Source organism: Callithrix jacchus, chromosome 13, assembly GCF_049354715.1.
Source record: "Callithrix jacchus isolate 240 chromosome 13, calJac240_pri, whole genome shotgun sequence".
Lineage (NCBI taxonomy): Eukaryota > Metazoa > Chordata > Mammalia > Primates > Cebidae > Callithrix > Callithrix jacchus.
The window spans coordinates 64728187-64747558 of record NC_133514.1 but is presented as its reverse complement, the minus strand read 5'-3'; the positions used below and the strand labels follow the sequence as shown (position 1 = coordinate 64747558).

At 41.1% G+C, this 19372-nt stretch overlaps 1 protein-coding gene and 1 pseudogene across 1 annotated transcript in view; both read right to left on the bottom strand.

Moving 5' to 3' along the window:
• The window catches only part of MIB1 (MIB E3 ubiquitin protein ligase 1), a 140449-nt gene extending 121384 nt beyond the window's left edge, over positions 1-19065 (bottom strand). Inside the window, exon 1 of the mRNA XM_035270722.3 lies at positions 18627-19065. Within this exon, the coding sequence (XP_035126613.1) occupies positions 18627-18855 (229 nt within the window). The 5' untranslated portion in view covers positions 18856-19065. The remainder of the gene's footprint in view (positions 1-18626) is intronic.
• Positions 555-1037, bottom strand: LOC144579021 (putative zinc finger protein 56 pseudogene; annotated as a pseudogene).
• Positions 19066-19372: the final 307 nt, after the last annotated feature.

Genomic DNA, 19372 nt, shown 5'->3' with positions numbered 1-19372 from the left:
AGGATACAGCACATAAACTCTCACCCATATGGTCATATAAAGAAGAATCATTTGCATACCCGTAATTATTTTACCATTGTTACTGAAAGCCAATAGGTAAAAGAAATGCAAATTTCTGTCACCAAACAGTTCAAGATATAATTTGAAATATAAAAATACCAAAATATTTACTCAGTTTGCAAAAAAGCAGAAAATATTCTAACGATAAAGGTAAATCTTGATAACATTATGCAAAATAAAATCAGCCAGCCACAAACAGAGATGTTATGAGCTATATCAAGCAGTTACTCTTAGAAACAGAAAACAGAATGGTGTTTGAAAATTCCAAGAAATGGGAAAAATTGGTAGTTGTTTAATGTGTATGGCAAATTTTCCAGAAATCTTTTATAAAACAATGTAAATATACTTAACATGCCTGAAATGTATATTGTTTTTGAGTCAGCGTCTTACTCCATCACCCAAGCTGGCGTGCATGCCACAATGATGGCTCACTGCAGCCTCAAACTTTCAGGTTCAAATAATCCTGATCTCTCAAGTAGATAGGACCACACTACTATGTCTGGCTAACTTTTAAAATGTTTTATTGAGATGAGGTCTCCATATGTCTCTCAGGCTGTTCTCAAGCTTTTGGACTCACGCAGTCTTCCTGCAGTGGCATCCCAAAATCTGGGGGTTCAGCTACCATCTCATGTCTCTTCACACTCCAAAGTTCTTTTCCTTACTCCAGACAGGTGATCAGGTATGGCTTAGAGGCAGCAATACCCAGGAAGACCAGGTTTCTGTAGTTCTCTAACATCACATTTCTATACAAATTCTGCTGTGCAGTATCCAGGCATTGCCACTCCTCCAGACAGAATTCTATGGCCACATCCCTAAATGTCAAGAGTCCCATTTCTAGGCTTCCAGATTATCCTGGCATCTTAGCTGTGGATCTCCAGTACCAGCAGGTCACAAGGCTACACAGGCTGGGCATATAGTAGCAGAAGACACAGGCTACACACATTTTATTTAGCCTTTCCAGCAATTCCAAAAAGTAAGCAATTGTTATCCCCATTTTATAGAAGAAGAAATTGAGTCTCAGAGAGGAGACTTGCCTGAAGTCACACAGCATTAGTAAGTGCAGGCTCAAATTCAAACCCAACTGGGTGTGATCACAAGGCATGGCCTCTTTAGGCACTTCACTCTACCAGGGCTTTTTGTGGTTTTCCTCCCCACCTAGCGTGGATCTTATTTAAAGAATAATTACATATCTAGGGCATCATGTTCCCCCATTCACTCTACTGGATTGAAAATATAAGTTATTAAATCCTATTTTAATATTCAAATATTTCTCAGATACATTTTAAAATGTTAAAAGACTGGCCAGGCACAGTGGCTCACCCCTAAAATCCCAGCACTTTGGGAGGCCAAGGCAGGTGGATCGCTTGAGGTCAGGAGTTCCAGACCAGTCTGGTCAACATGGTAAAACCCTGTCTCTACTAAAAATACAAAAATTAGCTGGGCATGGTGATGCGCACCTGTAGTCCCAGCTACTAGGGAGGCTGAGGCAGAAGAATTGCTTGAACCCAGAAGGCGGAGGTTGCGGTGAGCCGAGATCGTGCCATTGCACTCCAGTCTGGGTAACAACAGCGAAACTCCGTCTCAAAAAAAAAAAAAAAAAAAAAAAAACGCACTCCACCCTGGGAGATAGAATGAGACACTATCTCGCTCCGTGGCCCAGGCTAGAGAGCAGTGGCACGATATCAGCTCACTTCAACCTCCGCCTCCCAGGTTCAAGAGATTCTCCTGCCACAGTCTCCAAAGTAGCTGGGATTACAGGTGTGTGCCACCATGACTGGTTAATTTTTCTTTTCTTAGTAGAGACAGGGTTTCACTATGTTAACCAGGCTGGTCTCAAACTCCTGACCTCAAGCAATCCACCTGCCTGAGCCTCCCAAGGCACTGGGATTACAGGCGTGAGCCACCGCACAGCCCAAAAGACTGTCTTTGTTAAGTTAATTTCAATAGTGTAGTTGAACACTACACCATCTACTTCCAACCAACTCTTATTATGCATTAAGAAAACGTCTTGGCTGGGGGCAGTGGCTCACGCCTGTAATACCAGCACTTTGAGAGGCCGAGTTAGGCAAATCATCTGAGGTCAGGGGTTTGAGACCAGCCTGACTAATGTGGTAAAACCCAGTCTCTACTAAAAAGACAAAAATGAGCTGGGCATAGTGGCAGGCACCTGTAATCTCAGCTACTCTGGAGAGGCAGGAGAATTGCTTGAACCTTGGGAGATGGAGGTTGCAGTGAGCTGAGATCGCACCATTGCACTCCAGCCTAGATGACAGAGTTAGACTCTGTTTCAAAAAAAAAAGAAAGAAAATGTCTTGAGCTACTAAAGGATTACATAGGAAAAAAATAAAATGTCTTTGAAGGTGTTACCCAAAGTTTACAACTCCTTAATGTTTTTTCTGTTACACAAACTATTCTTTTGGAAACCTCTGCCAATCTATTACAAGTATGCATAATGCCATACACAGTCCAAAAGAAATAAGTTTTCAAAACTAGACATAAAACTGGCAATTTTAATAATGAATTTGTTTATATTTTTGGCATTCTTTTACAGAGGAGTAGAAACTTGATGTGAAACATAAAATTAAGAAAATACATTGTGAAGCCAGGCACATTCCCAGCACTTTGGGAGGCCAGGGAGGGCAGATCATCTAAGGTCAGGAGTTCAAGACCAGCCTACCCAGCATGGCAACACCCTATCTTTACTAAAAATACATAATTTGCTGGCCACAGTGGCATGCACCTGTGATCCCAGCTGCTCAGGAGGCTGAGACAGGTGAATCACTTGCAACCGGGAGGGGATGGTTGCAATGAGCCAAGGTCGCACCTCTGCACTCCAGCCTGGGCGACAAAGCAAGACTTAATCTCAAAAAAAAAAAAGAATGCCATACATTTTGAAATAACTGCACTACAGGTAAAAACTCATTATTTGACTTAAGAAGCAGAACACCTGTATGCCTTGAACTACTCTGATTTCATTTTATGGGTGACAAATGAAGGCTCAAAACTGGGGGGGAAAAAATGACTGACAGACCAGGATTTGAATCTCCACCATCAACTTACCACTTGTGAAGTCTTGGGCAAGTTAATTTCTCATGGCCTATTTTTTTCATCAATAAAATGAAGCCTAACAAACAACAATGAGATAAAGCATTCAATGCCTGACACGACTGAAGGTCAGTAAATGTTAATCCATTCCCCTAGTTAATAGGCTCACTTGATAAAATCCTCAATTTCCCGACTCCTAAGCTACTGCCTTTTCTAATATCCCCTGCAAATAAACTGGAGGGTGAGGGATGAGTAAGGCACCATGATGTAAAATATTATAATTCAAAGCTCTCGGGATTCATTATCACTAGCCCTGCAAAACTGTCACAAATCAAACAATAATTTATTTTAATATTAAAAAGTCACTGCTCCATTTCTTGTTGGTTTAGGAATAAAATTATCATCAAGATGATAAATCCACCCCTGAAGAAAACCAAATACTCTTATCCTAAGTGTGCTCTGAGAATATAAACGAATTCTAATCCAAGCAAATATCAAATATCCACAAGAGCAAATCTGCTTTTTAAAAAGTAATAAACATATTAATAAATAAGAATTCCAAAGCCAAAAATGAATGTCTGGACTATCTGCTGTTTTCCATTTCTTATCTCCTCCACTAATTTAAATGCTACCTTATCTTGGTCATGTTCCACAAGTTCATTTTATAAGAGCCAGTTGCTTGGAATTCAGAACCCATTTTCCTTCAGAAACAAATGTTTAAAGATAACTTAGGTACCAGACTAGTTCCCAAGAACCTGTTTACACTACATAGAGCTAATCTACAGGCGTACAAAGATTTTTTAAAATGTTGTGTTCCTAGTTCCATCTGAGCAAATGGTTAAATTGCCATAACTATATTTCCAGATATGATAAGAAAGACAAGCTAAATGGTGTGCAGCCGTATGAAAATACGTGAGTAAGGAAATAGGTTTAGAAAGATGAGGAGGAATGTTCTAAAAAAGCTGTTTCCCTTCAGGTACTTGAAAAGCACAAGCTCCTGTTTGATGACTTAAAGCAACGGTTTCCAAAAGTAAGGTAAATGACTCAGGAGGTACAAAAGATGATCCTTTGACATGCAAGAGAAAATCACTCATCTGTCCACAATCCCTTATTTGTAATTCCAAAATCCAAAAAACTCCCAACTCCAAAACAGTTCTTTTTAATAAGTTAGCAGCAAACTCATTAGTGATAAATGCTCTTCTGAACAAACCAAAAGCTACATACAGAACATAGTCTTTATCCCCTTAGCATTATTCCTGTGCTACAGAAGTATTAATGTATTTATTTATAGGGTGTAGCTGCAGGTCTCGAAGTACATGTTACGTGTTACACAGCAAACATACCATATAATGCTAAAATCTAGAAGTTTATAAACTAAGTCCCAAGCATTCTGAAAAAGGTGTTGTAGACTTCCCTTAAAACTTCTACTTCTGGCCAGGCACAGTGGCTCACGCCTGTAATCCCAGCACTCTGGGAGGCCAAGGCAGCAGCGGATCACAAGGTCAAGAGATCCAGACCATGGAGAAACCCCATCTCTACTAAAAAATACAAAAATTAGCTGGGCGTGATGGCGCACACCTGTGGTCCCAGCTGCTTGGGAGGCTGAGGCAGGACAGCTGCTTGAACCCGGGAGGTGGAGGCTGCAGTAAGCCGAGATCACACCACTGCACTCCAGCCTGGCACCTGGCAACAGAGCAAGCAAGACTCTGTCTCAAAAAAAAAAAAAAAAAAACTTCTACTTTTATATTTACTTTTCCTAAAAATAGAAGAAAGAAATTAAGTTTCACTCACTGTAAATTAGTCTATTGACAATAACATCCTAGTGGGTCCCTGGAAAAAATCCACACATCACACATCACACCTGGAACACAAGGTGTACTGAAGGTGAGTGGAAGTTTGAGAACATGAGGGAGTTAACAAAGGTCCTCTGCATTATACACCTCTAGCATATTAGCACATGCTGAAGCTTTTGTGTACCTACCTAGGCATATTTGTGGAGTATATTCTCATGACACAAAACAAAATGTCACTGATAACCTTGAAACAGAGTGCTTAGAAGAGTCAAAATTAAGAATGAGTTTCATATTTTTCTTTTACAAAATAATAATAGTGTTGTTTTAAAGTTGTACACTTCTTCTGATGAAAAATAATTGTTGGTGATATAGCCCTTAGAAATTATACACTTCTTCTGATGAAAAATAATTGTTGGTGATATACCCCTTAGAAATTATTTTTTTCTAATTACACCTATTGAATCTGTCCCTTCCAAGGAAAGGTGACATCTGAAAAATATGAAATGCTTTCCCAAAGAAACTAGAGGGAACAATGTGAAAACCGATTTTGGATGTGGGAGCTGTTTCCATCATTACATTGTTCTTAATGCTGAAATGATGTGTGGTACCAACAAACTCATCTGCATCCTTAAAAGATGATAATGTTTTACTTTACTTTAAATTCAACAGATTTTTAATTCATTTGTTCAATATACAAAAATGAATGCCTCCAATTTAGTCTGTAAGAAATGATCCAAATCAGAAAATACGAGAAACGGACCAGCTAAATTTCAATAGAAATGGTTACTTAATTGGTAAATGAGATCGAAAAATAAGTATCAAGATTGAGTAAACACACTGTTTTAGAATCCAATCTGAAAACAGAAACCACATAATAAACCACCCCTTTAGAAGAGGGGAAACGATGAAAAAAAATGACTTAAAGATGGGGTCCCAAGGAACTATGATCCAGACCTTTAAAGAGGTGCTATGACCAGTTGGTACAGGTGTCCCTGAGGAAGGTACAGAGTCGTTTTGCTGTTGTTAGAAATACAGCAGAGCCTCCTTATCCAAAGGAATACTTTCCAAGACTCCCCACTAGATGCCTTCAACTGCAGATAGCACTGAAACCAACTGCTGCCAATTCAAACACATTTCCATTTACATGTTCCACCCACAAATTTAATGCCTTTTCCATCTTAACTAAGCACTTACCATGCACTGTGGCCCTAACTTTTGTAGTTTAAGGTGTGACAGCAAAACTAATATGAATTCTTTTTCTTTCTTCACAATTTCATGGATAGATGGCTCATCACTGTAGATCCCAGAATCCTCAGCAAAGGGCTTTCTTCTCTTTCCTTGAAAACTTTCACCTTTTTACTTAAAGGATGCACTTGATGACTTCTCTTTGACCTATCTGAATTGCCAACATCACTACTCTTCAGCTTTGGGGCCATTATGAAATCAAACAAAGGTTACATGAACAAGAGCCCCACAATACCATGACAGCTGATCTGATAACAGCCAGCTACTAAGAGACTAATTGGGTGGGAAGAATAGGCAGCGTGGGGATGCTGGACACAGTAACGATTCAGTCCCAGGCAGAAGAGTTCATCACACTATTCAGAATACTGTGCGATTTAAAACTTATGAATTGCTTATTTCTGGAATTTCTGATTTTATATTTTCAGACCATGGTTGACCTCAGGTAACTGAAAATGTGGAAAGCAAGACCATGGATAAAGGGGAACTACTGAATGCACACTAGAATCAAACAGTGATACAGAAATCGACATCCCATTCCAGCCTGCTGGGTAGAACAGTATCAAACAGGAAAGAGCAAGTCAGATACCGGATCCAGCCTTCCAGTCTCCCTCTAGTGCCTCCTACTGGCAGAGCCAACAGGGAGCCAACTGGCAAAGGAGAAATACAGTGTGCAGAAGCAAACCAGCCTCACAGGGCAAAGATGAGGGTTAAGAGGTGAGGTTAATAACCAGCATACATCCATCAGAAAAGCACTTCTTGGCCGGGCGCCGTGGCTCACACTTGCAATTCCAGCACTTTGGGAGGCTGAGGTGCGTGGATCACCTGAGGTCAGAAATTGGAGACCAGCCTGGTCAACATGGTGAAACCTTGTCTCTACTAAAAATACAAGAAATTAGCCAGGCTTGGTGGTGGGCATTTGTAATCTCAGCTACTTGGGAGACTGAGGCAGGAGAATCACTTGAACCCAGGAGGCGGAGGTCGCAGTGAGCCAAGACCATGCCTCTGCACGCCAGCCTGAGCAACAAGAGCGAAACTCTATCTCAAAAAAGAAAAAAAAAAACATACTTCTTTTATTAGACTCTATGATCTCTCATTGTGAGGTCTCCCTTTTAGCTACAGCATCCAGCAAAATTAAGAACTGAAACAAACGAAACTTAGACTTGACTTACTAATAAACTAAAATTTTCAAAAATAAAATCAAATTGGTCTCATCTCATTTTAAAATATACATATCTATATATAGAGAGAGAGGCCGGGCGTGATGGCTCACGCCTGTATTCCTATCACTTTGGAAGGCTGAGGAGGGTGGATCACTTGAGGTAAGGAGTTCAAGACCAACATGGTGAAACCCCGTCTCTTAAAAATACAGAATTAGCCAGGCGTGTAGCAAGCACCTGTAATCCCAGCTACTTGGAAGGCTGAGGCAGGATAATTGCTTGAACCTGGGAAGCAAAGGTTGCAATGAGCCGAGATCGTGCCACTGCACTACAAACTGGGCAACAAGAGCGAAACTCCGTCTCAAAAATAAATAAATAAATATAAAGAGTATTTTTAGAAACAAAATACCAAAATATCATTCTGAAGGTTTAATCCTCAGTCTATCCATCCTTTTTCTACGTATTTTTCCATAAATAATTTTTTAGTCTTTCAAAAATTTACATTAAAAGCACAGTATTGAGGCAGGGAAAAAAAAGAAAAAGCACAGTATATATGTTATCCCTTTGAAACTTGCTTTTTCACTCAACATATATTTAGTAAACATACATCTAATTCTTCCATTTTAACTGCTAATATTTTCCTTATTTATGTTTTCATCAGTCTATGTATGAACTTTTAATAGTACCCTAAGGGAGACCTGTGGGGATCACTCCCATGTGAGGCCCCTAGGAAATGGGCCTCACCATACGGTGAGCTTGAGCCCAGACACAGATCCCCGGTTGGGGGAGTCGAACTGAGGGAAAGCAGGAATCGAGAGAGGGACTATATGTTATTCAAAATAATTAACAGACATTACTTTATGGATATGAGGACTTGGGAGGCATTGTGTCCACTTTCGGCTTCTTATGGTTTATTGCTTGATTGTGTTCATTTTGGACCGTTGTTACCTTCATTATAAAACATTAACTTAAGTATTTACACTTGGTAACTTACTGGGTGTAACTGTAACTTACTTACCATAGCTTACAGGGCATAACTGTAACTTACTTACCATAGCTTGCAGGGCATGACTGTAACTTACTTACCTTGACCTATTGGGCATAACCTACTTACTGGAAGTAACCTACTTACTGGGCTTAACTTACTTACTGGGCGTAACTTGCTTACTGTAACTTAAGTACATTGATCTGGCATAAACAACTTTAACTTCAGAAAAGTATATAATGAAACATATTGCAAAAATAAAATTGCTGCATGAGCATAGCGCATGTAGCCCTCCAGACCTCGCTCTTTTCTATCTCCTTTTTTTCCGGCGCACGCTCTCTTCCAGGTTTGGGACCCTCTCGCTGGACGAGATTCCTGGGCTCGCGTTCAGTTCACAATGGCTGGCGCCCAACGTGGGGGCGAGTCAGTTCTCAACAGCTGGCGCCCAACGTGGGGCGAGTCAGTTCTCAACAGTGCCCCAATTATTGTTTTTAACAAACAATATTGCAATGAATTCCTTCAGACATGTCTTTATAAATAAAGCAATTTTCAGGGCTGCAAGGACTCAAACTACCAGAAAGGAAGGGAAAGGATTTCCTTCCCCCCAGCCGCCCCAGCCAAAATGAGAAGGGATGACATGAGATATAGTGAAGAAACAGTAATAAGAAAGAACTACAATTTAAATCCAATTAATTATTAATAATACAACTGTAAGCAAATCTTTTTCTTTTTTTTCCTGTTTAAGACGGGGTCTCACTCTGTCGCCCAGGCTGGAATGCAATGGCACAACCTCAGCTCACTGCAACCTCTGCCTCCCAGGCTCAACTGATCCTCCTGCCTGAGCCTCACCACCAAATAGCTGGGACTACAGGCATGCACCACCATGCCAGGCTAATTTTTATATTTTTTTGTAGAGACAGGGTTTTGCCATGTTGCCCAGGCTGGTCTGAAACTCCTGGGCTCAAGCAATCCGCCCGCCTCAGCCTCCCAAAGTGCTAGGATTACAGGTATAAGCGACTATGCCCAGCTAAGCAAATATTACAACATAAAGAGGAGCATGTATTTACAGGAGTATGGTGGGGGAGAGAGGGCAATGCAAACAAAAATTTGGGACTAATTTTCCTGAAAATTTACATAAAACAATGAAAAAGGTAACAAGTATGGGGCAGGAGACGGCCGGGCCGGGTGGCTCACACCTGTAATCCCAGCACTGTGGGAGGCTGAGGCAGGTGGATCACCTGAGGTCAGGAGTCCAAGACCAGCCTGGCCAATGTGGTGAAATCCCATCTCCACGAAAAATACAAAAATTAGCCAGGCTTGGTGGCACCTGCCTGTGATTCCAGCTACTCCAGAGGCTAAGGTGGGAGAATTGCTTGCACTTAGGAGGCGGAAGTTGCAGTGAGACAAGATCATGCCACTGCACTCCAGCCTGGGAGTAAGACTCCATCTCAAAAAAAAAAGTATGGGCAGAAGTAATTAAAAAGACTGTTTAGTTTTCTACATACAAAAAAACTGATTTTTAATCTGTTTGTTAAATATTAAAAAGTAATAATTAGGAGAACAGAAAAAAGGTGATAAAATTTCTAATTCACTGATTAGAAAAAAAAAAGAAAACTAGAAAGTTAAAATGGTACCCATAATCACAAAAAATGTATCAGTCGCCACAATACATATGAACTAGTTAAATTCCTCTATTAAAAGACAAAGGTCCCCTCCCCTCCCTTCAACAACAACAAAAAAAAGACAAAGGTTCTCAAAGTCAGTGAAGACAATATTTAGCCATGTCATTTATAAGAGACATTCCTATAACAAATAAACTTAAAAGCTGAAAATTAGTACACAAGGATATGTATACAGAAATATATTTCTTGCAATGTTGTTTAAAATGACAAAAAAGGAAACAATATAAATGTCTATCAAAAGTGGAATAGTTAAGTAAAATATTTTTAACTATTAAATACCATGTACCTACTAAAAAGAGCAAGACAGATTCTTTTTTTGTTTGTTTTTTTGAGACGGAGTTTCACTCTTGTTACCCAGGCTGGAGTGCAATGGCGTGATCTCAGCTCACCGCAACCTCCGCCTCCTGGGTTCAGGTAATTCTCCTGCCTCAGCCTCCCAAGTAGCTGGGATTACAGGCACGCGCCACCATGCCCAGCAAATTTTTTGTATTTTTAGTAGAGATGGGGTTTCACCATGTTGACCAGGATGGTCTCAATCTCTTGACCTTATGATCCACCTGCGTCGGCCTCCCAAAGTGCTGGGATTACAGGCTTGAGCCACCACACCTGACCAAGACAGATTCTTATGTGTTAACACTGCAAGATGTCCAAGACAGTATACATTTTAAAAGAAAACTGACGAATAGTACATATGGCAAACCTATATGGGAATATATATATATTTCTCTATAAGTAGGTAAATTTAAGACATAAAAATAACTGTCACCTTATTTTACCATATAGGAAGTACATATCAGATTATGTATAAGGAAAACAGAAAATATATTTGTTAAGTAGAAAAAAAGAATGAAACAAAACCATGTATACAGTAAAACCTTAGCTGTGCAAACAGAACACACTAAAAACAAACAAGCAGAGCTCAGTGGCTCATGCCTATAATTCAGGCAATCTGGGATGCTGAGGTTGAAGGATCACTTGAGGCCAGGAGTTTGAAATCAGCCTGGGCGAAACAGTAAGAACCTAACTCTAAGAAAAATAAAAAATAAAAAATTAGCCAGGCTTTGTGGTATGTATCAGTAGTCCTAGCTACTCGAGAGGCTGAGGTGGGAGGATCACCTGAGCCCAGGAATTCAAGCACTCTGAGCAACAGAATGAAACTCTAGAAAAGAAAAAAAAGTCTGGTCCCTGTAGCTCACAACTGTAATCCTAGCATTTTGGGAGGCTGAGGCAGGCAGATCACTTGAGCTTACAAGTTCAAGACCAACCTGGGCAACACAGAGGACCCTGTCTCTACCCGTCTCTACAAAAAATACCCAAATTAGCTGTGCATGGTGGTGCACACCTGTAGTCCCAGCTACCAGAGAGGCTGAGGTGGGAAGATGGCTTGAGCCCAGGAGGCATAGGTTGCAGTGAGCCGAGACTGTGCCACTGCACTCCAGCATGGGGGTCAAGAGCGAAACTCTGGAAAGAAAGAAAAGAAAGGAGAGAGAAAGGGTGGGGGAGAGGGGAAGAGAAGAAGGGAGGGAGGTAAAGACAGAGGGGAAGAAAAGAAAAATGAAAAAAGAATGGTTCTGAAAAGAGCACTGAATAATTTACAACAGTATTTATCACAAAATTTCATTTTTAAATTGGTTATTTACATTTCATTATCAATTTTCCCATGAGCAAAGTGTCTAATCTTGGATCCAATGAGTCAAAAGCTCTTTGAAAAGTGTGTTTCATACAGAAAATACTCATCCATAGACATGGCTCTGCTATAAAATGGAGATACAAGAATAACACACACTTTTGCGAAAGACAATTACAACACAGCATACCCTGCTATAACAAATGAAAGCCCAAGTGTGAGATCACACTAGCTAGCAATTAAAGAGGGTGGAGGAGAGACCCTGGTGGGTGGTTATCTGGGAACATATTCAAAAAGAAACGTCTAATCTAATCAGAAGGACAGACTGAAAAGTATAGGATCAGAAATGTACATTAAGACAGCATTACACTTACAAAAAATGCCATATATTAGAAAGGTGTTACATGCTCCTTTATTTTAGTTGTACACATTTCTCTTCTCCCCGACTAATAATGCTAACTGTCAACCTAGTTTTTTGTTTGTTTTGTTTCGTTTGTTTTTTGAGATGAGGTTTGCTCTTCTTGCCCAGGCTGGAGTGCAATGGCATGATCTCGGCTCACCACAACCTCCACCTCCTGGGTTCAAGCAATTCTCCTGCCTCAGCCTCCCGAGTAGCTGGGATTACAGGCATGCACCACCACACCCAGCTAATTTTGTATTTTTAGTAGAGATGGGGTTTCTCCATGTTGGTCAGGCTGGTCTCGAACTCCTGATCTCAAGTATTCCACCCATCTCAGCCTCCCAAAGTGCTCGGATTACAGGTGTGAGCCACTGCCAATCTAGTTTTAAAGACATGTATTACCAACAAATAATCAAGACTTGGAATCTGTTAAAGGGAAAAAGAGAAAACAGAAACTCTTGGCATCTCAAGTAGACAAATAGTTACTTAGTACTCTGCTGTTCAAAGTCTCCATGAGCCAGCAGTAACAGCAGCACCTATGAGCTTATTAGAAAAACGCTTGCAGAATCCCAGACTTACTGAATCAGAATTTGCATTTTAAAAGGTCCCCAGGTGATCTGTGTGTTTAAGTTTGAGAAGTACTGACACAGGGGTCTACTAGTTGATTTCTTGAAGTCCTCAGCTAAACCAAGCTGCAATCTATAGGGACTATTAAGAACTAGATAGACTTTCATATTTTCAAACACTGTTTTAGTGGATGGAAATAAAATAAGAAAGACATTTTACAGAAGTCTTTAAAATAGGTAGGTTTTATGAGGATATAAGGTTTTCCTTGCAGATGTCATTAGTAAAAAAACATCGTGTGATATTTCATCATTTTCAGGTGTGGCATCCTGCTCCCCAAACATTGTTACCTCCAGTCCTGTTTTTCCCTAAAGCTCTGTGCCCTGACAATACCCTTTTCTACTGTAGTTCTAGAAACAGATCAGAACAGCGGACTCAGAAAAGGAAAAGCTGAGGATTATTCATTCATTTCATTTTTTAAATCCAGGGTCAGCCCTTTTAAACCTTCAGTTGAATACAAAACATCTGAGAAGTTTTTCCACATATGACCCGAGAGGCATTTTTTGCTAGCGGTCAAAGAAAAAGGACAAAGAACTACCCCAAAAACAGTGTGAATGAACTATGACCAGAAACTAGTTTTGAATAAAGCTGATTTTCTACACCTCAAACTTTGTATTAACTAACAAGAAATCTACTTTCATTTTGTCCCTTATCTCCGGTAACAACACTGTAGTCAAGTGACCACAAAGCAAGTGTAAAAAAAAAACACACACTTCTCCCCAACTCCTATAAAATCAGTGCCTAGATTTTCAAACCTACTTGATTACAGACTTTACAAAATCAAATTCAAACTAATTAAATAATATCCCATATAGTCCCAGAATCATCTTGTGCACTACATGAGCCAAATGAATCCAGAAACAAGATAGAATTTATATCACTCAAACAGATACTAAATGCTCCTCTCTGCAAAGTTTAACTATCCTAGACCATAAATTCAAACATATCATGTGCCTCCTGAAAGAAAAAATTAAGCTGATATGCCAAAATATTACAGACCCACATACAACGTCCAGACAAAATGTTCAACATGTAGTGAGAAAAATCTTATCAGAAAGATTTACAATGATGCAACCACTCCAGAATCCTTAACTCCCAGAAAAGTTGCAAAGAATCTTATGTTGAAGATTACCGTTTTCTTAATTCCCAATCATACTAAAATAAATTTTCTATTCATCTAATGTAGGTGGGAACTAGGGAACAAAGGATGAATAATCAAAGGCAACCTCAGTTATCCCTCTGACAAATATAAGGCTTTTTTTTAAATACAAAAATATGTCAGACACAAAAATATAGAACAGGCTGGGTGGCGGTGACTCACACCTGTAATCCCAGCACTTTGGGAGGCTGAAGCTATGGATCACTTGAGGTCGGGTGTGCAAGACCAGCCTGGCCAACATGGTAAAACCACATCTCTACTAAAAATACAAAAGTTGGCCAGGTGTGGTGGCACATGCCTATAATTCCAGCTACTCAGGAGGATGAGGCAGGAGAATCACTTGAACCCAGGAGACGGAGGTTGCAGTGAGCTGAGATCACACCACTGCACTCCAGCCTGGGCCAGAGAGTGCGATTCTGTCTCCAAAAAAAAAAAAAAAAGTGTGTGTGAGTGTGTGTGTGTGTGTAACACCTATGCACTCACATGGGGTAGGTTTAATATACAGAACATTACCAAAATACTTAAATGCTCCTGATGTACTTCCACCAGTTGTGCTCTCCACTCCCTTCACCATAAGAATGTCTACTCCCTCGAATTTAGTGTTTATCATTACCTTTTTGTGGCATACTTTTACCACACATGTACATATCCTTAAACCAGTGAGTCTCAATTGGGAGCAATTATGCCCCCCAGGAGGGGACATCTGGCAATGTCTGGAGATATTGTGGGTTATCATAAGGGGGTGGGGTACTACTGCATCTAATGGGTAGAGGCCAGGGATGCCTGCCTACAATGCACAGGACATTCCTATAACAAAAAGTTGTCCTATCCAGTTCAAAACGTCAATAGTGCCAAGACTGCAAAACCCTACCCTAAAATAGTTTGGTTCTGCACTTTAACATACCATATAAAGTGAGTTGCAAGCTTTTCTTTTGCAACTTACTTTATTTGCTTAACATTAACTTTCTCTTCTATACAGTAATATACTATACAAATTCATACAAGTTATCCATTCTCCTGTTAATGTACATTTAAGTTTTTTCTAATTTTCTGCTTTTACGTGCAACACTACTGTGAACATTCTTTTTTACATTTTATTTCTCTCAAAACCATTGTAACTGCTGTGAACATTCTTATACAAGCCTCTATGGGCTCAAATAGAGATTCTCTCTAGGGCAGTGACTTTCAAAGTGTTTTCTTTTTTTTTTTTAGACAGAGACTCTGCCACCACGCTCAAGTGCAGTGGTGTGATCTCGGCTCACTGCAACCTCCGCCTCCCGGGTTCAAGCAATTCTCCTGTCTCAGCCCCCCAAGTAGCTGGGACTACAGGCATGAGCCACCACGCCCAGCTAATTTTTGTATTTTTTTTTTTTTTTAGTAGAGACGGGGTTTCACCATGTTGGCCAGGATGATCTCGATCCCTTGACCTCGTGATCCATCCACCTCGGCCTCCCAAAATGCTGGGATTATAGGCGTGAGCCACTGCACCCAGCTCAAAGTGTTGTTCTTCAACCTCTAGGGAAATCCTCAAGACCCTTTGAGGGGTTTCATGAGGTCAAGAGTATTTTCACAATAATATGTAAGATATTAGTTACCTTTTTCATACTGGCATCACATTGCTGGTACAAAAGCAATAATGGGTAAAATTGCTGCTGACTTAGCTGAGTTAACACCATCACTAATGAGACATATGGATACCATGTACCTCCTGGTATGATGCACTAACAAAGGAAAAACATCATTTCTATGGTATTCTTGCCAAAAATACACTATCTGAATTAAATTAGGAAGAACCAGCAGAAACAGATTTGAGAGATAACAAGATTGTTTTTCATTACCCTAACACTGACTAAAGACTGAAGAACTAATCCAGATTAGAAGAGATTACTAAATGCAATGTGTGATCTTGGATCAGAAAAAGAATATTAGTAGGACAATCGATGAAATTTGAATAAGGTCTATGGATTAGTTAATACAGTATTACCATATTAGTGTTAATTTTCTGGTTTTGATCATTGTACTTGGTAGATATTAACAGCTGAAGAGCATGGGTAAAGGGCAAAAGAAAACTTATTAGTTTTGTCATTTTTTTTGGAAGACTACAATTGTTTCAAAAAGAAAAGATAATTTTTAAATTTTTAATATTATGCAAACAAATATCAAGTACTTAATATTGAGTAAATCTTGTACAATGTAATAAAATGTCAGTGAACACCAATTCTCAAATATTTTGAAGAAAAAAGAAAACACTGAAAGTAATACCGTTCTGGGGCAAAACAAGAGCCAGGAGCTTAGAATTTTGTTCCGTTCTTTAAAAAAAAAAACTGAAGACTATAAACTGTAGAAATTAAAATATATTTCAACAAGTATTTCATACGAAGGTTGGCTATCCTGCATCTATTCTGCAAGATAAACCACTACATATAACAAATTATGTACAAAATTATCTTATTAATTAAACTAAGATTCTAAAAGTTACTTCTGAAAAACATCTACTTTTACATTAAGATAAAATACAACTATTAATATGACAGATACACCCCACACTAAAAACATATAGATAACATTAATATCCCTTCAAAAATCACTGTAGTAAAGAACCTGTTACACTTTACCCTAGATACTTAAACTCCCTCATAAAGCTACAATTACTGATCCCAAAAACTCCTCCAAATAAGAGTTGTGCTGTAATCCCAGCACTTTGGGAGGCCAAGGCAGGTAGATCTCTTGAGGTCAGGAGTTCAAGACCAGCCTGGCCAACATGGTGAAACACTGTCTCTACTAAAAATACAAAAATTAGCCTGAGGTGGTGGCAGGCGCCTGTAATCCCAGCTACTCGGGAAGCTGAGGCAGGAGAATCGCTTGAACCAGGGAGGCAAAGATTGCAGTGAGCCGAGATCACACCATTGTACTCCAGCCTGGGCAACAACAGTGAAACTCCATATCAAAAAAGAGAGCTGTGGTCAGACTCTAATTTGAGCTAGCATAACAAAACTTCAAGACTGCAGGTGAAGGAACAAAAACATGTCTCAAAAAAAAAAAAAAAGAGTATGCAGAAATTAGACACAGGCCTCAAACACTGCTGCTGGCAGTGTCAACTCATAAAATATTTTCAAAGAGCAATTAGTCAACATCTACCAAAATCGTTAAATATGTGCAAGGTTTTTATGCAGCAATTCTACTTCTGCAGATACTTAGCACATATGCACAAGGATATATGTACAAGGATTTATTCACTGCATCATTGTAAAGAAAACCTGAAATAATAAAATGCCCATCAATAAAGTACTGGTTAGACAAATTACTGTATCCAATTAGTGGAATACTGTGCAGCCATGAAACAATGGAACAATCACCAATATGACTTAGTGAAAGAAACAAGACTGCAGAGGAGTGAATATAGTTTATTACTATATGTACTTAAACGGGGATTGGATTTATAGTATATTCACATACATGCTTGCCATGCATATCCTGTAAGACTACATAAGAAACTGGTAACAACAGCTGCCCCTTTTTGTGCTGCTGAATCTTTTTATTTTCTTCTGGTGATGTACATACACCCTTTTTAATGTTCAAAAGCTAGCTAAAGCCTGGCCTGGTGCCTGACACCTGTAATCCCAGCATTTTGGGAGGCTTAGGCAGGAGAGTTGCTTGAGGCTAGGAGTTCAAGATCATCCCGAGAAAGCGAGACAACTGTCTCTAAAAAAAAAAAAAAAAAAAAAATTGTTTTAATAAAAATAATTATTTTAAAAAGCTAGCTAAGGAACACAATTTTATGAATTACCTGTTAAAAAACTGAGTTGGCTTGTGTTTTCTTTTTTATTGCTAATAATAATAATTATGAGCCCCTTCCAACATTTGTTAAGCTTTGACAAACTCAGTGTCTTAGAAGCTCATTTAGGAATTCTGAAAAGTATCCAATTTTAAATGTGAACTATTTTCTACAGAATCAAGAACAAAGATGAATCTATATGAAAATGAATTTGATGTTTATTTTGTGAAAGTAAGCCTTTGGTTTAATCATTTAAAAACTCTAGAATCAATAACAGACCCCTAAAATTCACTAATCAAGATTCACTAATCAAGGACCCTGACTCACTGCTGGGTGAAATGGATAAGATCTGGACATCACCTTACTGAGATCGGATGTTAACGTAACAAAAAAAGAACATCAATCAGGTGTCCCCTATGCCGATCTGCCACTTGGAAAAAAGTACTTAAGACAAAGAAATGGTTCAGGAGTTCAGGCTGTTCTTCCCTCTATTGGTATAAAGATATATCATTGAACAATTTAGATGAAAAATCATTCCACAGAGTCCCAAGTAACATTCAGCTACTGAACTCCAAGTCATTCTGTGTCACAGGCGGTAAGAAAAAAAAGTATTTCCACAAATCCGAGGTACCAACCCCTAGACAATTGTAACTGGCCAACTGAGCACCATATGGCAAGGCAAGCCTCCCTTCAGACAGTTATCACTTGGCGGCTGATTAATTTCAATGGCTTATTAGGCCTCTCCAGACCCCTTCCCAAGAGGAAGAGTCAGGTTGCAGGGCGGGGGGGGGCTATGTCTGTTCTCTTCCCGATGCTTTGTGTCTTCCAGGCTTGAAAGCATCACAGTGATGGTGCTGCCATAATTTCCCTTGGGAGTAGAGGGTCTTTTCTGCAAGTTTTTGTTCACCCGTTCTGAACCTAGAATTCCCTTGGCGCTTCCCCTTTCCGCTCACTCCAGCCGGGCACTGCCCACCAGGTGTCCCACCGCCGGCCTCTCCCCGCGGCCCCGACGCCCACCGAGGCTCGCCCCTTGTCCCCGCACGCGCAGGCCCGGGCCAGGTGGCCGCGGCTTACCGGTGGGCGCGCTGTCTAGGATGCGCAGGTCGTAGGCCCCGGAGCAGCGGTAGTTGGCAGCAGTGCCGTTGTCCCACACCACTACCACCTCCTCGGGGCTCTCGAAGCTCCGGACGGTGCCCACATGGCCCTCGCCGCCGTCCTGCTTCCCCCACTTCCAGTCCGGGCCGCGCACTACCCGAGCGCCAACCCCTTCCACCATCACACGGTTATTCCGGGAGTTACTCATCGGAGCCCGGGCGGTGGGCTCCGCCGCCGCCGCCGCCGCCGCCGCCGGGGGACCCGTGAGGGAGTTGGGCCCGGGCCGGACTCTTGGCGCCGGCGGAGGCGGCAGCGAGCCCCGGGGGACGTGGGAATAACTCACGGGGGCGGCGGCGCTGTCCCAGCGGAGCTCACAGCCGCTGCCCAGCCGTGGCCGCCGCGCCCCCCCGCTCGTACTGGAGGGCGGCCCGCGGCTACTGGGAGGCGGCGGCAGCAAGCGGGCAGAGGGGAGGGGGCCGTGGGCGGGGACTCTCCCGCTTCCTCCGGGCTCCTGGGCCAGGCTACAGCGACGGCCGCCAGGAAACCACGCTCTCCCCCGGCCTGGAGCGCAAGGAGCGCAAGGGGCCGGGGGAGGCTAGCCCGGGGAGGCGGCTGGGGCGACGAGAGCGGCGGGAGCGGCGAGGGCGGCGGGGAGCAAGCTTAACTGCCGGCCTTTCTGCGCCCCCGGCCTCTCGCTCCTAGACGGGCGCTCGAGCGCAGGCGCC